General features: G+C 41.0%; 1 protein-coding gene across 2 annotated transcripts in view; it reads left to right on the forward strand.

The window, feature by feature from the left end:
- Positions 1 to 26,172, forward strand: part of rgs3a (regulator of G protein signaling 3a) — a 136,382-nt gene that overhangs the window by 9,491 nt on the left and 100,719 nt on the right. The window contains exons 3-9 of one of the 2 annotated variants that reach the window (XM_062412391.1): positions 4,552 to 4,602; positions 6,483 to 6,541; positions 6,626 to 6,720; positions 7,352 to 7,420; positions 10,155 to 10,215; positions 13,885 to 13,975; positions 26,103 to 26,170. In XM_062412391.1, coding sequence (XP_062268375.1) covers positions 4,552 to 4,602; positions 6,483 to 6,541; positions 6,626 to 6,720; positions 7,352 to 7,420; positions 10,155 to 10,215; positions 13,885 to 13,975; positions 26,103 to 26,170 — 494 coding nt within the window. Of the gene's footprint in view, positions 1 to 4,551; positions 4,603 to 6,482; positions 6,542 to 6,625; positions 6,721 to 7,351; positions 7,421 to 10,154; positions 10,216 to 13,884; positions 13,976 to 14,732; positions 14,930 to 26,102; positions 26,171 to 26,172 lie in introns of those variants that run through there. The other variant, XM_062412393.1, reaches the window with a different exon arrangement.

Consider the following 26,172-nt stretch of genomic DNA (forward strand, 5'->3'; position numbering starts at 1 on the left):
TTTCTGTCTATTTTCCATAATTACCTGTTTTGGTGTCCAGCATCATCCAAAGTCTCCTTCCCATTTGGTTTTACATTACATTACATGTCATTTAGCTGACGCTTTTATCCAAAGCGACTTACATTTTTAGAACACTCAACATTTTTGAGGGGCCATTTAGGGGTTCAGTATATTGCCAAGGACACTTAGGCATGCAGATGGGACAGAGTGGGATTCGAACCGGCAACCTTCTTGTTGCAGAGCACCCGCTCTCCCCTGGTTTAATGCAGAGATGTTCCTATTTTACTTTTTCTCCTTCGTTTTTTGGTTTGACTGTTCACCTGCAAGTTGGACCAAGAAACTTCTCTGTCGACATATCTGTGTTGCATTTAACTCGACAGAAACTCGACCACCTTTCATCAATGTTCAATCAAGTTTTTAGCCTCAGCAAAACATGAGACGTCGTTGTTGTTTTAAGGAATTAACATTTTGTGTGCAAATCTGCCAATTTAAAAAAGAAACAATTCACAGTATCGTCGCAAAGTGGAGACCAGTTATATCTGTAAATTGATAGCTGGGGTCACTGACTGTGCTTTTATATAACAAGTTAGATACACTAGCACTCAATAAAAGCTTTAGTTTTTAATTCCCATGTACCAAAACGAAAGGTGTTAACTTTCTTTACAACTTTGAGTCTATGTTAAACCCAAACGCTACAAAATTGAGTCTCTTTGTTCTTTGTCGTCAGAGCAGTAAATATTTTCTTTATCCCCACAGTCGAGTTCAGCCTTTTTATTCTTTCCTGTCTAGTTTTCTGTCATTCATTGCAACCTGTGCCGCCTCTCCAAACTGCTGAATACTTTTATTGTTGCAGGGACTCATTATTTTTTACTGCAGCTATAAAAAATCTCATTCTAGACCTTTTATTATTCAACATTACTTTAATGATAGGTTCTCACTCTCCTTCTCTCTGTAAAGGTTGAAAGGTTGGCTTCTCCCTAACACTGAAGGCTTGTTCCTTCACCTGGACTATTGTGGCATTTTCAAGTGTCTCCTGTTGGATTCACGGCATGCACCCTAGCTCCAGGGCCTCGCTGCTGCCCTCGGGTGCATGCAGTGCATTTCTAAAACAGTTGCAGTGAGAGGCAACTGCCCATTTGCTTATCTACTTCAAGTAGCAGCTAAAAAGTCTAAGTCAAGTCAATAATCTTCTCAGAATATACATTTGCCTGCGAAGTGAGGAAACACTGCCGTAACATTTGACAGTGTTTTGAAGTTCCTGTGACAGTTGAAATCTAATACTTGATGGAGATGTCCCTGATTAGAGTAGATCTGGTAGTGGCCCATAAGTCCTAGTAATTTATTTAGAGGTACAGCTTTTCAGAGTAAGAGTTTCTGGAACTTCAGCATCAGGAAACGTTCTCCTGAGGTATTTCTTTATAGTCGGGCAGACATTGTCTGGATTAAGCCAGATATTTATCCCTGAATGAAAGGAGTTGCCCCTGACTCGTTTTAGAATTGGTTGAAATTTTTGCCAGATTATACACACTACTAAATTGTATGCATGGTCCAAGAAATGCTGCCTGACATCTTGTTTCCATGCACATGTTCAGTGTGAGCGCCATGTTGTAGCCGCCTATTTGATCCGTAGAGCGTGAGCATAAAAGTTTGAGGTGCTTGACCTGCACATAGGCTGATTGAATTCACTTTATGTAAATGTGTCACATCTCTATATTCCATATCATTCACAAAGAGCTGGATTTGATGTTAAATTTTCTTTTCCTTTGTAATAGACAATGTATTTACACCTAGAAATACATGTCACCCTTACATTGGCCTTCAATGTCCAGAGGATCACACTGAACCTCTTTGTGATCCTCTGACTTTTCCTGCAGCGTCACCTTGAATTTGACACTTTGTCTGAAAGTTGTCAGACACCTCACTGAAAAAAATGATTTTCATGACAGTTGATGTTAATCTTACCTGGAGGATGGAGCCTTGAGACGCCGGTGAACCCTTGGCTCTACCTCCAGTGCCACTCAAAAACATTTCTTTTTTTTTGCGAAGGATGAATTTGTCACGTTATTCGGGGCAGACATTACCATCTCCCTCAGGATAAATTGTAATAAATGTACCATAACCTTATTCTATTTTCTACAATCATCCATTCATAATTTCAATTTGTTCCATACTTTGGTTTTATGATCAAATACCACCGCCAAGCTGTCAGCCTCAGCTCTACTGGGGGTTTAGTAGGAGCACGCTATATATAGATATAAGATAAACCTAGCAAACATTATAGATGCTGTAATTCTTCAGCACGTTTGTGTTATTGTGAGAATGTTAGAATGTTGATTTGTTAACATTTAGCCCATAGCGCTGCTGGGCCAAGTATAGTCTCAGAGCTTCTAGCATAGCAATTAAGCAGAAGAACATCTGTTCCCAGCCGTTAACCGTGCTTCCGTAAGTGTGAGGTAGTGTGAGGTAGTGCATGAGTGTTTTCATCTTGGTATGCTCTGACCCACAGTGCTGTCTCGTCTGCCAGGCCCTATTAGTCCTCTTCCACTCATAGTATAACCTCAGCATCTAAAATGTCCTGTCCGTTTAATTCTATGTTCATTAACTTATGACATAAATAAAAAGAGAAATTCAGTTAAAAAGCCGTTGCCTACCTCTGAGCTGTTATTCCCTAATCAGTTGTGAGTGACAGAATGCCTGGGCTCTGCATACACACACATGAAACGTGTTTGTACTGTTTACTCCTCCCTGGATGGGTGGGGTGGGGGGTTGGTCAAACGGCTGTGACTGGCTGCGTGGCTATTCAATCAATCAAACTTGATCAATGGTGTGTCATATATGGGCTACTCTGATTTAATTTATAAATTACCTTCTCGTTAAAAAGCGAAGAGGGGGTGAGGTCATGTTTTGGTAATGGCTCGGGGAATCACAACTTCCGGAACCCCCATGGGATGCCCTCGCAAACATGGACACATTTTATCGCAAACATGGACACATTTATATTTAGAAAATGAAGGTGGGAAAAGTGTCATTCAGACTTTACATGAAGGGAATATCATTTTGAAATTACGTCGATACAATTTTTATTCCTCTCTCTCTCGAAATCTGTACTCTTATTATACCCTGCAATATAACACTTACTCTGCAGCCATCCTGTGTCACTGCACTTTGTCTGACTACTTTCTCTACCCATAATATTCTGTCTGTAGTGAAAAGATATTTATTATGAAAAGTAGTCGAGTATATATCATTTCATTGCCCTATCTTATTTTGTACTTTCACTTGCTCTTTTGTCTTTTAGACAATCGACTGCTGTAACAAGTGAATTCCCCCGGCATCAATAATGTTTATCTTATTTCATCATTCAGTACTGTACTGCCTCATTATTTTGGAGCAAAGTAACTTTGTAAAACAGCTATCTCCAAAATTCAAAACAAAAAAAAGTAACAGTTACCTTCATGACACTTTCTCAGTCTCCCACCACGAGGAATGTAATTTACATGAATTATAAATTACTGTTTTTACCGATCTCTCTCCTGCACAAAAATGTAATAAAAAGCTAAGTGTGTTAGATCTTTGTTTTCCACTAGCCTGTGAATGAAAGTAGTCAAATGTTTACTTCTGTAAATGTCCACTTTATACTGCAGCTTTCTTGAAACTCTTTTGTCCATCTGTGTTTACCATTTTCCTTCGGGTTTTGCTTATACTTGTCGTGTGATATAAATTGATTCTCGTTCTCTTGAGACTGCTTCAGAACCACCTTTGTGTCAGGCAGTTCCAGACGCACCAGGAAGATATTTCAAACAGTGTTTTCACTTTGTTCTTCGACCTCAGCCAGCAGCACAAAAAGCATGCCAAGTTCACTGTGGGAACGACAAACATCCCTTTTACCCAAGCTCTGAAGTGCCAGCAGTGTTATCACACAACGAGGCTCCCACATTTTAGCTTTAGACGGTGCTCTTATGAGCAGGATTAATTAAAAAATGCACAAAGCCAATGTTAACAGTGGCCATGTCAACATGGCTAACAAGTCTCCTAGAGCTGTGAGGAGATTTACAGGAAAGAGAGCGAGGGAGAGGAGGAAATAGTGACAAATGATAGACTGTGGCCACACACACACACACACAGAGAGACACGGACACACATTAAATCAATAACAAGAAAGTAAGTAAACTAAAAACTAACTAAAGAAAATACATCTTCAAACTTGTTTTGACCGACTTCTTGAGAGATAACACAATGTGACAGTGAAACAGATCTTTGCAGGCACAACATGCTGCACACACAAATGCAAGTGGCCCCTGAGGGCCTGCCAGTTCAAATTTTGAGGGTTCCAGAGAACAAAAACAAGAGTTCAGCAAGTCAATGTGACCAAGAAATTGAGGAGCTAAACCAAGCCAAGCATCTCCTGGTTGTGGCTTCACCAAAAGTTGTGGTATTTCAAGAAAGAAAACAAGGTTATTTCCCGGAAATTCCAACCTGCAATCGGATCAGATCTTTTTGCAAACCTGTGATAACCTGCTGGTGACCTTCCTTTTCCCTTGTTTTGAACAGGTCAGCTGAAGCTGTCAATCGTCCAGGAGCAGGAAGTCCTTGTTGTAAGTGGTGAGTCACGTTAATGGCTGTTCGTGTAGATATATTTTGGCGAATTTTTCTTTATTGACTGGATAACTTGCGTGAGGAAGGGAAAAGGATCGGCTAAGACACAGTGGGTGTCTGCTTGGGGCTGGTAACCTATTTAAAATAAATGATATCAAACTATTTGTGTCAAACCATGACAGACGATCGTAGATGAGAAAATACATAATATAGAAGGGAGCTGTGTACAAGAATCCATCAAAAGTGGTTGTTTCTTTCATTTCTGCGTTAATAGCCAGTTAGTCATCAGAATTGCTTCTTAGTATTTCCCCTTATCGACTCTTTTCTATTTCATTAATTTTACAATTATGTAATGAAAAGTCTAAATATTCCCCTTCAGTTAAATGCAGTGCTGGGGAATTGCACATTAAACCTTGCTCTTAAGACAACGCAACTAAGTATAACACCACCACTAAGTTATTTTATGACTACGAGTTTGATCAACCATCTATAAACACAAGCCTGTGGTAAATGCATGTGTAAACAGTGTCTTGCTGGGACTGTGGCTGCTGTTCGCTCTGATAAAAATCAGCTTAGAAAACCACCAGCCAATGTATTATTTACGCTTCAGCTATGTTTTATTTGTCCATAGAAAATAATGCTTCTCTCTCATTGGCTTTGAGATGCTCTGGTTGTGTATTGTGTGTAGTTGTCTTTTGCATTTGTCATCAAGTGTAAACTTCGGAGTCTGAGTGGAGCAGAGATGGCAGGAAGTTACTGTCAAACAGTCACACAGGGTAGCAACCTCAAAACCTCAGTGTGTAGATGGGTGGATCTTAAGTTATTTATGTTGATAGATTTGCATCCTATTTGTACTCTGTATGTAATTATGTGAACAAGCACGCACCAAGCGTGAAAGTGTATTTATGTTTTTTCTTTGTTGTATCAAGTTTAAGCTGCATTCTCTGCTCATTAGGAAGAGTTTAAAACCCCAGCGTTCACCAAGGAGCAAAACAATATAATAATGTAATGATAATGTGACAATGCCCAAGTTCCTCACAAAATAAAATTATTATAGAGTCCAGTCTGGAAGTCCGTTTGTTCAGTTTCTGTTTAAGCGACTTAAGCTTTGAAATGATATTGTGTGTTGTCATACATGTGGCAGCTACAGATGGTATTCGAGTTTACGCAAACAAATTGACTCGTGATTTGATATTGTATTAATTGCATCTTGACTTATGACAGGTCACATTTCATCTAGATTACTATTAAGTGTCTTTAAGAGGTTTATTAAGGTCTGCAGGCAGAGGGCTGATGAAGACCTGTCACATATTGTTATTATCCCGAAGCTAACAGCAGTAGGATGGAACCTCATTCAACACTGTGCTGTGGTACAGGATAGAAAAACACCCAATAAAATGACTGCTGACAGTGATGAGGGCAGAACAAAATGACACCCATCATGAGCAGGTGTTCCTGTCAAGTTTGCAGATTTCCCTTCAGAGTTCACAGCAAATGGAATGAATTTTAAATGATTTTCACAGCTTGTTATTTCAGCAAACAAAACAAAATATGGCCAAGTTAATAGGGGTCAACTAAGGCATATTGAACATGGCAGCCACTTTTTCCCCAATCAGATCAGCATGCTCACTGCATACAGCAAAAAGTGCGCATGCACACAAGCGCTATACACCGTATCATTTTTTTTGCTGCAGAAAAGTATTTTACATCTTAGTCTTTGTGGGTTCAATGTTGGTTCTCTATTTTGACCTTTTCACCCAGAATCTTAAAATTTGATGTGCATATCGTATAAAATTAATGAGACTAAAAAGTCAACAGCCCATAATATGATCTCATGTAATGAGCTGTTTCATAATTTATCCAGTTCTATTTTTATGTGTCCACAGTTCTGGAGGCGAGGGGGATGCTGGAAGAGTGCCAGGGGGCATGTGACTCTTATGTTAAGGTATGTGCAGAGAGTAAAAGCTCATGTGGACAATGCTGGAAACTGGATTCCCTGTCAATTTCTCTTTTTCTCTGTGTTCTCCAGGTTGGCATGTCCCCAGACAGTGATCCTACAGACAGACAGAAGACTCAGATGGTTCCTCACTGTAGAAACCCCATCTTCTTACAAACCTTTTACTTGTGAGGATTTAGAAAGTTTCTATAGCCATATGAACAACGCAGCAGGAGATTGTCTGGGTCGGACACGTACAGGAACAGGAGGCAGAATCTAACATAGTGCGGAGAGCACAGTCTTTTTGTTTTCAGCACATAAACACTGGCATCAACCCTTACCAACAAAAGCTCTCACATATCATCTTTCCAAATTGACATCTTCGTCTGCCTCCTCTAACTGTATTGTATTCTTCCAGTTTTCGCCCGTTGTGTGTTGGAAACATCATCAACACGCCCACTCGCCTGCTGGGAATTAACCCACTCGCTCGCTAGTAGGAGATGTTATGGAAAATGTCTGCAGAAACCGACTCGGACATTTGCTTTCTCACATGGGGAAAATATGCAAACACGTGCATGTCTGAAAGCAGCTGTAGGTTAATGCTTATGCAACATTTCAGTCTGAACGAGGTACAAATACTCTTTAAAGGTTTTTCCAGACTGAAAGAATTGAGTCGATTTTAAAGAGATTCATAAAGTGTTTGAGTGGCGCAAACGACAGCAGTCACGTCGGCACTGCGAATGAAAGTATTCCTTGTATTTGGCCTAAAGACAAAGTTAAAGAGAAGCTGACTTCTTCTTCTCTTCCCTTTGTTTACAGTGTTGTCAGTGAGAGGGACCTCAATAAGAGACTGCTCTTCACAATGTGGAACTCTGACTCCACAGCAAGGTACCTGCTGGTGATTGTGTGACCCGTGATAATATTGAAGGAATGTGCTTTTGGGGGGTTTTGATTTTCATTCAAACTCACATTTTAATAGTTTGTGTCGAGGAAGCTGCAACACATTAGCTAGTGCAGTCACGAAGCTTCACTACTAGGTCAACAAAATATCATTTTATAATTGATGTTCCTGCATATTTGTGTGCGCTTGTCTCTGTGTATGTGTGTTTCTTTTCTATGCCTCCATCTGAATCTGGCAGAGCGAATGTGTTACTCTCGCCTCTCTGCCTCATCAGACTTGTACTGAAACAGGGTCATTGCTGGGGATGGAGGACATATGGTCGAATGAGTCACACATTTTTTGTGCAATATTACGTTGAGGTGACAAGAAAAGTATCACTATGTGCCGCAAATGCTTACTTTCAGTTTTTCAACTGTTTTGAGTTGAGTAAAAACAATTACCACATACATCATTTATTTGGAAATATATTTGCAGATGCACTATTTAGAGGGAAATGCCTGGTTCAGCTTAGATCATAGGATAAAGATAAAGACCTTTTTGGGGCAGTTCCTGGGACACAGATTTAGAGCGACTTGCTCATCTTTGGTGGGCAATTAAGCCTCATTCAAAACCAAATGGTTGCTGCAATTAATTGGGAAAAGGAAGTAGCGAAAATTGAGTAATAATAAAGCCATATTTTACTATGTTTGTCAGATACAGTATTTGCATGTTTTTAAAAATCCGTAATAGATTTAAATTAACTCCAATACACCATGTTGGAGACTCAGAATCTAGGTAATGGTACACGCTAATGTATTTAACATACCTACATGTACTCCAAATCCACACAAGGACCCTCTGTCGAAATGAACATTATATATATCCTCTTTGTACTTGTAAACTCTAAAACTCTTATACCCTTAAACCCTTATAAAGGGAGTGTTGGGGAAAGGAAAGCAGGAATTCTTATGTGATGAACGCAATTATAAGGGCAGAGGCCCCCGAACGTCAGCGTTCAGACAGAACAGGCAGGTCTGCTGTAAGAGCTAATTTAATGGTTTGGTAGAGATGAAGGTACTGCAAGGATTTTTGCTCTGTAGACGAGGTTTTTTTTAATGTTAATGGGCTGTGCGTCATGGCCCACACAGTACAAGATGTTAAGATGTCTTATCAGCATGAAACATGCCAGTACAGAAACGGCTCATGTAGCACAAGTTAGAAAGTGGAAAAAAATAGACCATGTGGGGGGGTTCATTGTGCAGCAGCTCACACAAGACCATTTGTGTTTCTCACCTGCAAACAAATGCGGCAAGTGGGAAGCGCAATCAACCCGTGGTCTCTGCAGGAGTTAGCTTTACAGAAGCAATTTGAATCTGAAATGTCATTAAAAGGTGATTATTCGACTGGACGAGTGCTGTGGGGAAGTTGTGGAGAGCAAATCCTCCTGAAGCATCACAGAACAAGCCAAAGTACGGCTGTAGCCAAATCCAGTTGATCCTTCCATGAATGTGAGCACTCCTGTAATGTAAGGACACAATGACACAACGTGCCACAAAGGAAAGATCTGCACTAGTGTTTACAAATCAAATCTGGGTGTCTCTATGTTAATTGTCCACACCCAAAAACTATTGCTTGTGTAAATGCACATTGGTGAAATGAAAAGCCGGATCATAAGGAGCAGCGTTAAATCATACCCAAGTATTGTACATCTTGCATATGTGCACGTTGATCCTGTATTTCCGCTTCCACTTCTCGTAACTGTTTATCTGCAGCTGTGGCCGACTCGAGGCGTCACAGAGCTCCATCAGTGTTTCACCTTGTGAGAATGAAACAAGAGATTTGTTCACTATCATTTGTAACAGAGGCCTTTAATATCGATTTCTCCAATCACAGAGGGATTTCTCCCCTCCGTGTTTGATTGTTGGTTTGTTTGTTTGTGTTTAACTTTGTTGCAGACCCAGATAAAAATCCGGATCTAGCTGATTTAAATGTGTTTGGCCTTGGCTATTTTATTTTTGTTATTTCATTCATTCATTTTGCACCGATAGTTTCACTATTTGTTCTTGGGCTTAGGGTTGCAGCACTTTAGTATGTTTGCTGCCTATTCTGTTGAACATTTTTGGGAGGGCTAAATCGGGATTCTCAGGGAGTTGTGTTAGGCGAGTATGATCTCAGCGGGGTCTCCTCGACGTTCTGTAAATGCAGCAGAGCTTTTTCGGTCACTGGCTCATCTGACCGAGGGGATGCCAAGACACATTTCAGGTGCTCATTCGCGCTGGGGGCCAGTTTGCCCTCAGCGCAGCATCTGCAGCTGCATTAGTCCAGCACAGCTGGGAGGTTGTCGAGAGCTGTTTTTGTCATGTACGCATAATTGAACATATCCCGACTCCACCACCACCACACACGCGCCCATAAAGCTGAAAATGAATTAGATCAATGTCTCTTTTGTTGTGTTATTATTTAGCTTTTAACAGCACCCATGGGATCAATATGGACTTTTCTTATCCGTGATAAAGATGTAGTTTAATCTGAGAACAGATTACATGTGACCAAACCTAAAGATGAAAAACACTATTTTACACCACATCCCATTGATTGGTTTAACTTTGCTCTTAGGTCTATTCGAGGAAATTAATTTGGGTCACTTGGGACATTTGAAATGTCAGACCTGAATTAGATGACACATCAGCTTTATTCAGGGATTTTCATTTATTTATACTCTGTCTCTCTGTGTATCCAAAGGATGAGTGCACTGCTGGGCTGCCTGAGCTTCGGTGTCCGCTCCCTCATGGACAGAGACGAGGTGAGTTTGAACACACATATAACTGATATGATGATGATCGGCGAACCGTGTCCTCAGCGCCGTCTTTCTAACGTTACCTCTTCGCCTGCGTGTGTCCGTGACTCTGACAGTTTACTTCAGTGTGAATGAATTCCAGTGACCTCAATAGCTGAGAAGAAACACTTTAGGGTTACCAGTGTTACCGCACAGGAACACTGCAGCCAGATGCTGGAGCGAAACACACTTTGAGTCATTCTCTCCTCTGAAATGTCATTGGTCACACACACATGAACTACAAGACTTTTAGATTTAAGTCGTACAAAGTGTCTTTCAATCCTTTTAAATAAAATGACACTCTGTAGCATTAAGCATTCCCCGAAATTTAACAGAGCTGCACCAAAATGACTCGAAGACATCAGTTCTCTAAATATGGCAGATTTTTTTCCCCCAAGATCCATCATTTATTCCCTGGGAAATCTGTGAAGATCTAAAAGTGATTAAAAAAGAAGTCCTGGATCTGTCCTTTTGTACAGATTCGTGCCAAAATGTAATGGGTTCTTTCTTGGCCCAAGTCCCATCTTTCCTCCAAGTTTCTTGGAGATCTGCTCATTGTTTTTTGCGCAATCCTGCTGATGACAAGGAAACAGACAGACAGGCTGGGAATGGAAAACATAACCTCCTTGGTGTAGGCAATAAAGTAAAAGTTTATTTAAAAAATTACAGCGTTATTACAAAAATGCACTTTTCTACAGAACTTTGCGGTGTATTTCATGTCCTAAATCTGAACAAGCAGCGCATCATGAAAGCCCAAAGCTGATTCCTTTTGTCAGTCTCAGTTTGCTGTGTCCAAAAGTGTTCACGTCACATTTTGAGTGTTACTGCTGCTTTGGCCTTTGTGCTTACTGGCTGAACGCTGTCTGGTCTCACTGACACCGACACTGGAACTAGTTGAAAAGTGAGAGTAAACTCTTGGCAGGATGAAGCGTTTGATATTCCGACTCTCTGTACTTACCAGGGGATTTGGAGAGGACAACTACTCACACACACACACACACAAACACAAACACACACACACACCTACAGACACACACAGGTTGACACCACTTCTTCCCACACACCTACATCATAATATAGAAGAACACTTGGCCCTCAGTCGTTCTCCCTAAACTGTCCCAGGTGACGGCAGCTCGAGATGAGGAGCTCAGCGTAGTGCTGTGGCTCAGTTAGATGAAACAGGTTCTCCTCGGTTGTAAAGTGAATGCACACATCTGCTTTTAGCTCTTTGTCTTCACTCTTTAATTATTGAATCTTAAATCATCCATTTCTATCTTTCCTTTCCTCTCCGTTTGCTTTGAGGATTTTCTTTCTTCCCTGCACTGTGCCACATACTCGCATTTCAAAAATGAAGCACACATTTTAGTCGTTAGTGGAGTAACCACTGCAAATTGTATTCAATGCTACATTACTTCTGTTCTTTTGTAAAACACTAAGTAAATTTATTGTATGCAGTATGTACAGTATGAGGAGGTTATAGTTAATGTTTAATCAAAGCATGGCAAATAAACCTGATTCTGCTTTATAGTAAAGGTAGGATTGTTTTGTAAGTTGATTCTGAAACACTTTTTTTTGTCCTGATAGCCATCAATACAGTTGTCAAGTAGAAAAAAGCCTGTGTCTGTGGCCCTTGCAGGACTGTAATAAACACTATGAGTCTGTGGCTGACCGACTTGCCAGCGCACCATGCCCGTACCCCCACTGCCTAACTAGAGATGTACACTTCTGAGGCGGAGACGATAGCCGGTAGTTAGCGAGCAAGTCACAGCAGTGCACGTTCTCTCTCTCTCTTCTCTCGTTTTGCGGGTGTAGCTTTGAGAAGAGGGCTGAGGGGAGGGGATTGCCTGTATCGGTTGCAGATTTGTTTGTGTAGTGTAGTCTGATATCGCTTGTTTTTCCAAGGTCACCAACCCTGGCTATAAGCAGAGAACCCATCTATTGTGGTTATGGCACTCATTTGAAAGCCTCAAAGAAAATGGAGCATCAATCTTTTTCCCTTTTTATTTTTGGATCCCGTCAGTTTGTGTACTTGCAGGATCAGTTGTTGAACTTTGCTCTTTTCTCACTTTAGAGAGCTCATTTAGACACGTTCTGGACATTTCACTTTACTTTAGGGGGCTGGCAGGAAAAGTCGATTAAATGCCTGGAGCAGCTGACTCGGACATTTGCATTCTCACATAGAAACCCTTCTGGTAAAGTGTCTGGAATATGTCCCAACTTCAGTGCATGTCTGAAAGCAGCTTTTTATGTATATTTCTTTTGTCTCTCTCCGGCTTCAAAGGAAGCACAGAGCCACATTTCATTTCAGTTTGAGTGTCACAGAAAATGGTGTCTGCTTTCGGTTAATGATTGTGGTTGTTTTGTTTCTCAGTCTGAGAAGTCAACATAAAAACGTAGGGAATTAAATGATATTTTAGTCAGGCTTATTGCTTCCTTCGTCTAACATTTCTACCAATTCATATTTAATTAACTTGATACGCTAATGAGGGAGATTAAGCTTTGAATCACAGGGAGTTGCGTCTCTACATCCATTCTTCATCTCTATTGTTTTTTTTCATTCATTCTTACAAACCCTTACATTCCTTGATCTTCAGGGGAGCTTTAGGAGACTCATCTTTGTTTCTACCTCACTCCCTCGTCTGTCAAATCTTGTTGTTTGTTTGCACCCGTGTGTCACTTTGCGATTTTTACCTCTTCCTCATCCCCTGCTCTCTCCCTTCTCTCGTCTGTCTCCTGCCCGACTAACAGCTCTGTTGGCCCCATTCTTTCCCCCCTTTGTCACATGTGCAGGGTAGTATTGAACGATGGCGTAAATCCCTCCCTGACTTTCAGGACATATGCCCTCCCCTTCCCTTCCCTTCCCCCTTCTTCTATACAAGTCCCATGTCCGTCCTCCCCCCTTGTCCCACTGCCTGCAGTTATCTGTCCACTCAGATAAGATGCTTTTAAAATAGAGATTATTGTACTGTCCATGGCATCACGGTATTCAGTGTGAAAGAGGAGGCTGGCCGTGTGTGTGCCTGTGCGTGCATGTGTGTGCTGTGGTAAATGTGGCACAGAGTAAAATGATGGCCGAGCTTATGATGGTGATTTGACATGTTCTTGTTTGCAAGACTGTGTCCACATCATCAGGATTACACATCAGACTCCCTCTGTCAGGGCTTTATGTAACACTAGTACTGTAGTCTGATACACACACACACACACACACACACACACACACACACACACACACACACACACACACACACACACACACACACACACACACACACCATCTGGCCCACAAGGCAGAAGTGCAGAAGCGGGGGCATCAGCTGCTGGAATAAGCCAAAGCATTGAATGTGGTGTGTGTGTGTCTGTGTTCAGTGCTAACAGCCCTGGAGGGGCAAGCATTTTGTGTGTGTGTGTGTTTGTGTGTGTGTGTGTGTGTGTGTGTGTGTGTGTGTGTGTGTGTGTGTTTCTGTACAAGTTTATGCACCCGCATAGAAGATTCATTTTAAATGAAGCACTCATTAGGGTTGAATTCCCAAGCTTCAACTCGGCACTCGTGAATAGTCACACTCACATGAACACTCACAAGTACACGCACACTTACATATACATATAGACGGTCTTTGTGTGTGTGTGCTGTAGGAAGTTCAAGGATGGTACTACCTACTGGGGGAAGAGCTGGGGAGGAAGAAGCATCTTAAAGTGCCAAAACAACACAGCTGCCACACCACCGGTAAGTCAACCTGATAATTGTTCAAAGTTACGTCAATGAGGCCGGAACACTGATGTTTAGGACTGAGCATCAAACATTGGTACTTTTGTCACTGAAATGTGATTAACGAGGATCAGATCGTGTGAAGCACCGAGAGTTGGCATATTATTTATATTATTCATTTTTTATTCAATTTTTGGTTGCATTTCTAAGAGTGTTTAAAGTATGTGTACGAAAAATATATACGGTTTTGGCATTCTGGCATCATTTGATATTGATTCCACAAACTTTTCAAATGTACCAAGCTCTGTTGGAGTTCTGGAAGACAGGAGGACGATAAAAGCTAGTGTAGAAAAATATGTCAGAAAAGGAACTAAAGATAAAAGCTATAATAACTGTTTGCGGGTCAAATGAAGCTTGAATACAATGACAACACAACTTGGGTACTGTTACTACAAGCTGGATACATTTTATCCCATGTCTGTGTCCGCCCGGGGTGTCAGGCTCTCTCTGCTCTTAAGTCTTTATCAGCCTTTGGGTCGGGAGGTGGGGGCGCCCGGGGTAGTGAGGGATTAAGAGAGGGAAAGAAAGAAGGATTGGGAGAGCGAATGAGTGAAGACGGAGAGTAGGAGGGAGGGAGGAGGCTGGATGAAAGTGAAGCGTCACAGTTGCCAGAGCGAGAGAGGGAGAGAGAGAGAGTCGGAGCTTTCCTGTACCGTTCGCTGCTAGACAAACGGTATCGCACACCCACCCATCTCACACACCCACACACCCACACACCCATACTCTCATTCAAACGCATTTGTTTGGAAATCTATTTTTCTGCTCTCCGCACTCGGAGGGCTCATTCTCCTTCTACTTATGTTTGCACTCACTCGTAGTTTCACATTGGGGGTAGTGTGTGCGTGCGTGCTTGTGTGTGTGTGTGTTGGAGTTATGCTACTCAGTGCCAGCGTTAAGGGCAGCCTAGACTAGGTGAGTACTATGTTTGTGTTATTATTCCTGACTCTATATCAAATGCACACATGAATATTTTGGAAGTTGCACATTGCATTATTTTTGATGTGCTTTAGCTCTTTTATTTTTGTTTGTCTGATGCACTCTCTCTTTCCACTTATTTTTCTTAACTCCTCTCATTGCTTGTTTCCTCCCTCCGTGCATTTCTCTTTTGTGTGTTTATATTGTTGCTGACATTACTTTCAAACCACCCTTTGTTTCTCTCCGCATGCGCCGCTAATCTGTCAATTCCCATCTAATTTTCTCTCGCTGAGCTAAATTGGTCACAATTGCTTTCTATGGAAGACCACTTAAGGAGCTTAGCTTGCCCACTCGTTGGATTGCTGACAGTATGACCCCACCTTTTGTGCACGCGACACAAACGTTGCACATCAGCACCTACACGTATATTCCCTCATTCACTCTTAGTACCGTTGACTTTCCATTTTCCTTATTTGGGTCGTTCTTGATTTCAAGAATAGCGTTTATCATCAGTCACTACGTTACCCATTCCAATTTACACTGCATGGCTGAACTAGGCTAATCTACCTCATGCAACTTTAAAATTAGTTTTATGCATCTGTGGATGGAACTGGAACAAGGGTATTAGATTGAGCAAGACTCAGCCAGCAGGAAACCATTACAAGGTTTGCGTGAGGACATTCTTATACTCAGGAGTAACACAGGCAAATAATTATTTTAGCTTGTGGGATGAGAAGCCGCAGGGTGTTTTAGCTATAATATTAGTAATGATATTCAGAAGGTGCGGTAAAGCCACTTTTTAAGTAAATATCAGCGGATGTAAAGACGATAAAAGAATGAAACCCTGCGTGCTTGGCAGTATTAATGGATGCCGAATATTTAAATCTTACCTCGTGGCAATACTGCCCCACTACTGTCTCCTCTGATCCATGTGTGTGGGTTTTTGTGTGTGAGAGCGGGGGGGTGCATACTCATGCATGCACTTGCGTGAAGCCAGCTGGCAGAATGTAGGCCAGGGACCGCTGCACCATGACAGGCGCTAACACGGAAATTAACAAAATCTCATTCATTAGAGTTTCACTGTGTGTGTGTGTCCATCCCCTCTTTATCTCTCTCTCTCTTTGATATTCAATTTTATTTCTGTATTCTCTCTTGGCCACCGATTGTGACTATCCTTGAGCTTTTTCTCCATCTCTTCCATTTCATGCGCCTCCCCTCCCTCACCTGTAGTTTTATTCATGTTCCACTTTGGGTTTGCTCAGACATCACAGTTTATTAGTCACTCTGACATCTATTGCCCTTGTCTGTTTGTCCTCAGTCCAACTATTATGTACCCAGGTATTGTGGCAGGATGCAAAAACACATTTACGTAACAAACAGTTCAATGTAACATTAACTTCCGCCCAAGAGCATGATTAGAGTTTACATTAAGAAACCGAGGTAGTGGGGTTATACTGGGAGCTTGGCAGGCTCATCAGGTTCTTGTAATGCTTTGGATTCAAGGCCAACTTCAAAGTTTTTCCTCTCGTCATCACACCTCTGTTCCAAGCCATAGAAGCAGTCTTTAACATCCTTCAGTTTGAGTGTAATGAAGCTGAGACACATAAATCAATATCAATATGTTTACCATGTGTTTTGGTTTCTCCATAAATGAGTAAACCTCTCAACTCTCATACCGAAGAGAAAATAGTGTTTGTTCATCCCTCTATAAGAAATGGGGAGAAATGGATTTAAAGTGTCCCTACGTCCATCCATCGGTCATCACTTTGCTTCTGCAGCAGAGCTGGAACACCAGTTGGAATGTTTTCATTGAACTTCACAGTTTACAGGTTGTAAAGTCGTGGCCTTTTGTATTTTGGGTTGTGACCTCAGGTAACTGTGAAAGCATCAAGTTATCTGCTCTTTCGTGCAGATGCCATCTCCTGACGACTCTTCTTTGAGTAAGTTGAACATCGAGTTTTATAAATTGTACCATAATTTATCTAACCTTCGAGCTGCCAGTGAGCAGTGTTTGTTATATCTGTGGTCATGGTCAGGGGGAGCTGTGTTTGGATGTGTGCGTTGGTAATTCTGTCAGTTTACCACCCAGGGGAATTATGGTATGCGCTGTTTGGACTGGCAATATTTAGTGGAGCAATATTTTTTGCACTCTGTAGATTTTCCTTGAAGTCACATACGGGTGAGATAGATAAATGTATTGAAATTACCCCCACAATAGGAACCAGTAGTATTTTGTAGATTATTTAAAGATTTAATTTGCTCCAAGGGTTAGGGTTAGGGTTAACAAACACTGCTCACTGGCAGCTCGAAGGTTAGGGTTAACCCTAACCCTTGGAGCAAATTAAATCTTTATTTGGTGCAGCAGAGCTGGTGTTCCAGCCCTGCTGCAGAAGCAAAGTGATGACCGATGGAGTGTTAGGGTTAACCCTAACCCTAACCCAATAAACCCAATAAATAGTGTTGAGGTGAAATGAATCCATTTTGTTTTTGGTTAGCCTCACATTTGTTCATGATTCAAATTTAATGAACTTCAGCTACAACTTCTAGCATCACTCAGGGTCATCATCTCATTAATGAATTAAGTCCAACTTAAGTCAGAGTTAAAAATAAAGTATTCCATTTTAAATTTCCAGTTTCCGTTGAAGCATTATCAAACTGCTACAGTTCCTACCCAGGGTTTATATAATTATTTTGTAGTGGGGGAGTAAATACAAAGCATGTGTTTTGCCTGTGTCGCATTTAAGAGAGGATCTACATTTAATACAGTTCTGAGTAACAGCTGCTTGGATATGACAGCTGAACTGTCACAATCCTACAATCATATCCTATTTTAAAGAAAGTCTAGCTTTTATGCAAATATCATCCGATGGCTAATGTAAAAGGCTTGATCCTGAATGGAACCATGTTAATGTGCACAGACTCTGACCAGAGGTGCACTATTCAGATCAGTGTGTCTCACTAATCTCTCAGTCAGAGAGCTGTGCCAGTTCAAAGTCAGGGCAGTGCCAAGCCAAAGTCCCTGGAGGCAGAATTATGTTGTACGAGGAAGTCGGCGGCACATCTACGCATGATGCAGCATCGCTCTGACCTACCGGAAGGGAAGGAAACATGGTAATCATGCAGCATTCATTATGCAGAAATCTCTTCTGCTACACGAACAAGTTTTTCTTTCTTTGTCAAGTCTAATACAGCTCATTCCTCTATTGTTAAAAACCATTGGCTGCATAAGAAATTTGACGTAGAAAGTTTGGGTCTGTGGAAAGGACTGTAACCTGTATTCTCTCGAATGACCAGCAGAGGCAGACTCCACAGGAAGTCACCTAATTTTTGACATCAGTACATGTTTTTTATAAAATGATTATAGTTTCAATTGCTAGTCTTCAATACAGCACGATAGTCCTTTATTAAATATATATGTGATTGACGGTACCTCAAGCTCAGACAGTCTCCCCTGCTTCTTCAAATATGGTTTCTTCTGGTTTAAAAAAATCAAACATGGTGCTGGCCAAATCTTGAGGCTTTAAAGCAGCATCTCCTAAAGCAAGATGTCAGAGTGTGTCGTCATGTTGCTTCTTTATGATGAACAGGAGTGTTTTGATCTAATCCCACAAATTTAATGCCGTAAATTTACTAGAACGTCAAACGAAGCACTAAACAAATACAACACGTACTCCTGTTGAAGTAAAATTTGATAAAAACTGCAGTTCTTGGCTGTTTTAGTGTATTTTTTTTCATTACTAAAAACGTAGCTTTTTGTGCTTGTGGAGGAATAAGGGGCTTAGGGCTGTGAGGTTCTGTGAAGCTTTGGAAGTAAACATGTACTGATAGATGGAATAATGCAATTATTCTATTTCCGACTTTGACATAACAAAATGACAGAATTTTTTTTAAAGAAAATATACTTTTTCTACAGATTGCTGGAAGTTGTTCTTCTTTTTACTCTATAATGCCATTGTGACTCAGACCCTACTTTGCTCCCGCCTCTACAACACAAATCTGAGGAGCGCTGACAGCTAATTACACTGTAGGGCAATAAAAAGCCTGCCGTCTTAACTTTGCTAAACATGCGTTGAAAGGCAGGAACAGAGAGGCGGTGCATGAGTGGCAGCCAAACAACATTTCAGTTAAAAGGAGTGACAGGAAAAGTAGTTTAGATTTGCAGGACACAATTTTGCCTGATGTGGTGATGAAGACCTAATACTGTAGATATACAGCTCTTTATTGGTTCTGACTACGTTCAAAGGTGGTGCTTGTTAAATTTGGAGGGAGAGGAAAATACTAATATTATTCAATTATACATAAAACTACTTTGTGTTTTCTTTTTTTCCAATTTTGTCAAATGCTGTAATAGAAACAAATCTGCTCAGATAAACTGTGCACTGTAGTAAATTAAGTACAGAACAATGGAGAGAACAGAAGCGCTCCCTGGCCAAATACAGCAAAATGAATTTCCCTTCATTAGTCTAGATGGTCATTAGAATGGCGCTGTACTTTTCAGGGATTAAGTGAGTCCACCCATCTGTGCGTCTTCGTTCACAGGCATATGTAGATGTTGTTTTTGTCAGTTTATTACTACTGAAAGAAAAATACAGAGCATTGGAGAATCTCTCCTCGCTCTAACTTTATTTGTGGTTTACACATGAAGACAACTGACCCACGGTGACATGTACGTGTGTGTGTTTTTAACCATGTTCTAATACATTTCCCTCCAATAAGCTTCCAATGTGGGTCAGGTGCTCTCCATATGCGTGAAAGCGAAAAGTAGCTGAACAGCCAATGGGCTCCAGCTTGAAAAGTATGTCATCTGCTTCATACACACACTTGTTTCACTATTCATAATGGATGAATGGGGAGCCAGACACACTGTACACACACACACACACACACACACAAATAACACTGTAAGGCCTTTCCAGATGGCAAGCTGTGCCTTTAAATCAGCAGATTAGATTTTACGCAATGCCATCAACTTTGTGTGCGTGTGTGTGAGGCTCGGCCGTTGACACGGAGGAGGGGGTCGTTTTCTATATTGTCAAGTTGTTCTGGTTAACACTGCTCATGTGTGATTATGGGAGACAATGTGTTGATGAGCGTACAGTATGTCTGACATGACTAGATCTGATGCTTTCTCTGAGGGGGTATTATTGACCCTGGTGTCATGTCCACTTGATCTGAAGTGAAGCATTTGACCCAGTAGTTTACATTCCGCTGCTCTGTTGCACTTTCTGCTCCTCTGACATTGTCAGCTATTTTTCTATAATATAAACAAAGGCAATCATGGTTTTTGGTTTTGTGAACAACTGAAATTTAAAAAAGAAAGGAAAAATTCATTTGTTGTCCAAATTGTCTATTGCTTAAACGATGTACTCCACTTGAACAAGCTCAGTTCAAAATAAATTTCTAAGTAAAGTTCCCACACATTATGGAATTCACTCTCTATTGAACTCAGACGGACTGATTCTGTCACTGACACGGTGTGATGTCTCTCAACCTAACAGGTGCCACAAAAGTAATAGGATGGACCGAGACGTGTCAGTCAAGCACACTCACGCCCACATGGTCCTCAGAGGATGTCTTATCAAGAAAAGTGTTGGAGGGACCATTGGTGTCATAAGACATTTAAATGAATATTTAAGTAGATTTCATCCTCTGCACAAGATTTCTCTTAATCAAGAATTAAACTACACACTGAGCTTAGCCGGGGAAATTAAAAACCTAAAACTTGAGGTGAGTCTGACATTTTTCTGACAGAACCTTTTGTAATGAAATATAATGTAAATATAACATGAGCTGCACAAAAAATTTGAGGTTCGCATTCAATTTCTTTTTAGCAGAGACAGGAAACGATAAATAAAGTGTGAGGATTGACTGCAGGAACACTTTGTCCTATGGAAAGTTTGAGGTTGATATGGGGGGGGGGGGGGGGCACAAACACTGGTCCATCTCAGACAACCACAGATGATGTTGACACCTCTACCCCTCAACCTCTGAACCTCTTAAGTATGAGTCTCTCCAGTCTGCAAGCTTTCAAATAGCACATTGTTCAGTGGGTGGACACTTCCATGTGTTAGGGTCACAGCCAATGAACCTTGACATGTTGCGCCTGCAGAAAGTGGGCGTTGGTAAGTGGGCAGGACTGGTCGGAGTGCGAGTGCCAAAATGGGGTGCACAAGAATATTCCCATCCTGCTCTGCAGATATTTATAGCACGTGTCGCAGTACATACTGACAGCTCTGTGTGAATGACACATAATTCTCACAGAGCATGCATGTAGGAATATAATATAAATTTCTTATCTTGAAGGCACTTTTAAATAGTTAAAATGTCGCCACTCTTAAAAAATAATTTCAGGTTTTGCTTTTGCGGCAATGATTCAACAGGAGCTTATTTCATGCTATTAATTATCAGTGTCAATATAAACATGCTGTGTATGTAAAACACTGTTTGCTTAAGACAATGGAAGGGGCTCAGGGGAATGCATGTGCGGGATATTTATGATCTCGTTGGTGGCAGGGACAATCAACAAAACATTGACACCGCAGACATAACCCATTCTGGCTATTTGCTTTAGACAGAAACAGGAAATGCGTCAGTCACTAAACAGTATTCAACATTTATATGTCTGTTACTTAACAGTAATTGTCTTGTTCTATGTGTTTATTATACTGTAAATGACTCAGTTGTTTAATGGCTGCACAGGTCAGACAAAAATATCTCTTCTGCTCAATATTTACTTTTGTGTCACGTTTCTAGTGCACTCAGCTTTAGGTGCAGAGAACTCAGGCATCTCCAAATGCATTCCTCTCAGGGATCAAACTGCGTGTGGTGAAGATGTATTGAAAAGTATCTGTGCATCCATTTTGAAGTTTTATGTTTGTATCACAATATTTATGTATGTTCTACTTTTGCAATCTTTGCATGACATTAAAGGGGTGGAAAAAAATTATACAGGTACCCCCTAATATATAAAATATTTTGTAATAACATCTAAATGCTTCTTTTGAATTATTGATGATGTCCAGCACTGTTAAGTCATCTCATATATGTGTTGTCGTTCATAGCATTTTCCTATTATTTTTTTTCACCTCCTGTTAACCTCTCTGGAATAACTGTAGCCTTTTAGAAAAGTGTTTTGATCACTTCCTCTTAAACAGGAGCAAAATACTTACACATCAACACTTCTGCCAATTTACAGTGGAACAAATGTGCTTTCATGGGATCAGAAACAATCCAGTGTAGTTGGTTTCATAGAATCCAGTAATGTTTCCTCCACTGTCCAATGAAAACCATCTGTTAGTTACCACCTCCAGGGAGGTTTTGTTTTCCTCTGCTTTAGTTTTTCTATTTGTTACCTAACTAACTGATTTCCATGAAATTGTTTTGGAGTGGTGGGGCATGACCCAAAGACCCCACTTTGTTTGTCTGTTTGTTTGTTAATTAGCATGATTACACAAAAACTGCTCAACTGATTTCTATACAAGTTTTAAGGGGGAGTGGGGCATGACCCAAGGAAGAGCCCGTTAAATAATGTAGCAGTTCCTGTAACTTTTCTGTAACATGGTGAAATAGAGCATTACCCTTGGTGGAGGTAAACCCCTGTATGGATGTGACCCTTCAGTCAGTGGGTGACACTCTTGCTCGTTGCTCAGTAATCATATAGTGAACAGATCAGCATCCCCAGTGCCTCTCAGTCAGCTCAGCTGTTTAAAGCATGACCTTTGTCCCAGATATGGAAAAATTGGCAGCTTAAGTTTTAATAAACATGTCAACAAATGTGGACAAGTGGCTCACTGGCGGTTTTATCGCAACCATTGACCGGTTGGCCTGCAGGATTTAGTGGATTATCTAGTATTAGATGTGACATATTTTACAACTGAAATATAATGGAGGGGGGAAATCACTCCAATCTTTTGCTGGACTACTAAAGGATGAAGATGATCCCCATAGACCTAGGAGAGATTGTTTTTCATTGTGTGCGTGTTGGTCAACATTTTTTAATGTATGGGATGGTAGTACAGGATGCGTGTACCACCGCAGGCAGTGTTTCAGTCTACATCACAGTTGGGGCACAGATTATAGCTGTAACACTGTGCACAATAATGACCGACCTCATCAAAGAGAACATATCAAAGAACTGAACTGAATCCAGAGGTTTTAGGCTGCTGCACACACTCCACATCGTTCCCCTCATCTAAAGGATCAATTTGTCCATTGACCAAAAAAAGCGCCCTCGGGCACAAGACTGAATTCCCTCTTTCAGCATGCTGATGAGCTTCTGATTTACTGTTGTGTTCACCAAACAAAAAGAGCTGCAAGGCTGAAGAGCTTGAAAAAGGAGCCGCGACTCGAGTGTGAATGTGTTCATCGATATATCAGTGGAACAAAACTCTTTAAATCCAGTCAAAGGATCCTTCATAAGCCCCCTGCAGTACCAAGGAATCATGAAATTACAATAACCAAACTAAAAGATACTAAAAACTTTAACTATTAGCCCAAAGAAAAATTGATTATTTGGGTCCCATTTGTCGACATGATGAATCAAATTTTATATATTTTTTGCTGCTATAAGATGTGAACTTAACTCTGGCTATTTCCATTTCTATTGATTTGTATTATGAGAGAGATGTTAGTTGTTGGCCCCATCACTTCTACAGCACATTTAGATATTTATTGCCAGTTCATTACAATCACTTTCTCTATAGACTGTTAATTCTTGGCGTTAGCAGTTTAAACAATCCTCTCCTGATCTGAAGAGACTCAGTAAATTGAACAGGAGGAAGTCTGCTCCCTCCTTGGTTTTGCCACTCACTCCATCAAGTGTTCATTTGTTTGTTGGTGACAGGAGGTGAAAAGGGGCAGTGAGTGGGGCAATGTTTGATTTGGGCAGAGTCGAGGACTATTTGTGTTGTGGCAGATCTGAGACTGGTTGATTGAGACAAGCACCATAACAGGTCTTTTGTTTCCTCTTGCCTTTTGCACGTCTTAATTTTCTGCCCCCCCCTTCCCCATCTGATCCACTGTCTGCCGTTCTTCTCTTATCTTCTCTTTCTTATTCCCTTTTTCTGACTACATTGCTTTTTTTCCCCAACTCCGGGTTTCTCTTGTGTATACTTTTCCCACTGTCCAGTGGGTCCCTCTCCTATTGTTCCTCTTTATTCCCCCCATTTTTACGTCAGTCATTCTGGATGTTACTCGTTGCCAGCTGCTCCCCTCATATGCCCCATGTTACCGATGTCCTAGCCAGACAAAAGGCTCCTCTCCTGGGCTTGAAGCCAGCCAGGTTAGCCCCTCTCTTTAGCTGGACCCCTGAAGGTTTCAGATTCTGGAGTGACAGAATCTTTTTTTTTCAAAGCCCCAGGGTTACGATGGCAACAGCAACTATGGGATTGGACCTTTTCCTCTGGGATTAATCTCCGGGGTTAAACTTTAGGGCCACAGTGGAAAGTAGAAACTGTATCCAAAATCTAGGGAGGTTTTTAAGTTTCTAATCTACTTGTGGACTACGGTAACATTATAAACTCATTTACTTCTCTTTGCTTGTTTTGCCCATACTGGACTGAATGATGCAAAATATGCACATTAGAATATGAAATATAAAACTTTTAGCTCTTAAGTTTCCCATAAACTATCTAGACTGAAGTGACACTATTGTGTCCCGAACAAAGTTTCATATTATACCAGTACTCGCATAATAACATAAGAGATCTCTAACTTAGTGTGTGCAGCACTATTTGCCGCGTGCTCGCTGATGATGTTCTGCTAGCGTTGAGTGACATCGGACACATCCTGTGTTAACGTAACATTTCTATTTTCAGGAAATCAGATAATATTAGACATTTATAATTATTAAATTCATAGAATTCATCTATGATTTAAAACTTGTTTAAGTTTATTTTAATTTGATGTGTAGTTAGACAGTTGTTTGTTCACAGACTCAAATCAAGGTTATAAATAATAACCATTTGGTTAAGTTCAGGATTCCATGAATTGTCACCTTTGTCAACTTTTTTCCCGTGAAGATCGGAATTACTACAGCTGCTGGTCTTTTTTGTCCATTGGCAAAATGACCAATGCTGTTGTTTTTCTTGGTGGGGCAAAATGCATGTTCTACTGCCAAGCTTTGTGTAGTCCTGTGTACTTTTATTGTGACTTGTACTTACAAGAATAACTTTATTTCTAAGACATTTCAAAGCTTTAGTCAGCTTCAGTCAGCACTAAAACAATAGTGTTTGCAACACATTCAATTTAAACTATATATGTTAAACTGTGAAGCAAACATTTCAAGGTTTTTTTTTTGTATATAAGGTTGTTATTCCATTTATTTGCAAGGCTCATAGAAGGTCACTGATCCACTTACACCCTTTCACTTGTGTTGGGGCTGTTCAGACTCGGTTGGCAGAGTTTGGAAAATAACGTTTCACAGTCTGGGGGTCAAATCATTTCCATGCTTTGGTCATGGAGGTATGGGTTAGAGATGGAGGAGTATAGAAAGTGGAAGGAGAATAACAGCAGGAGGATGGTGCTTGTGTTTGGACAGGGAGTTCTTTGGGTTGTTCTGTGGGAAGTTGTGCAGACAGAGGAAATGTAGAAAGTAGAAAATAAGATATACTGTATAAAGGCAGAGCTGTCAACCCGTTTAAAAACAGAAGGGAATGCAGTAAGACAGAGACGGGGAGATCTGCATTGTAGCCCTAAGCTGAATGCTGCCTTTATGAGCAATAGTTAAAAGGACACTGAGGCGTGAGTCCCTGTAACCATAGCGACTTCCCAGGAGCCCTGTGACGGACAGATAATAGAGTGAGAGAGGAGTTCCTTTTCTCTTCTTCAGCCCTCCCTCCCTCCCTCTGTCTCACTTGTTCTCACTTCCACTCCTCTCTTGGGCAGTTTGTTGGATCCTCGCATCTTACGGGATTTTCCTTGACTCTGCTGGCCTGTTTTTTTGCCTTTTTATGCGCTCGCTTAAGTTTGAACACCAGCCCAGCGACGGCTGCTCCGCTCAGCTGTTGCCGTAATTGCTCGCTGTTATCTTTCTGAATCACTTTTTATGGACTCCCAGAACAATTTGGGGTTTTTCGTTTTGTGCATCAAGAAAGCCGTTTTGCGTTGGCCCAGGGAGAAATGTGCTCCAAAGGCACTGTCTCAGCCCGTGATTCCTTTGTCTACATTTCAGACGCTGTGCTGTCAAACCATGGTGCTGCCCCCGAGACCAATCGGCCTGAGAATATGCAATGCTTAACAGT

The sequence above is a fragment of the Platichthys flesus genome, chromosome 19 (assembly GCF_949316205.1).
Source record: "Platichthys flesus chromosome 19, fPlaFle2.1, whole genome shotgun sequence".
Taxonomy (NCBI): Eukaryota; Metazoa; Chordata; class Actinopteri; order Pleuronectiformes; family Pleuronectidae; genus Platichthys; species Platichthys flesus.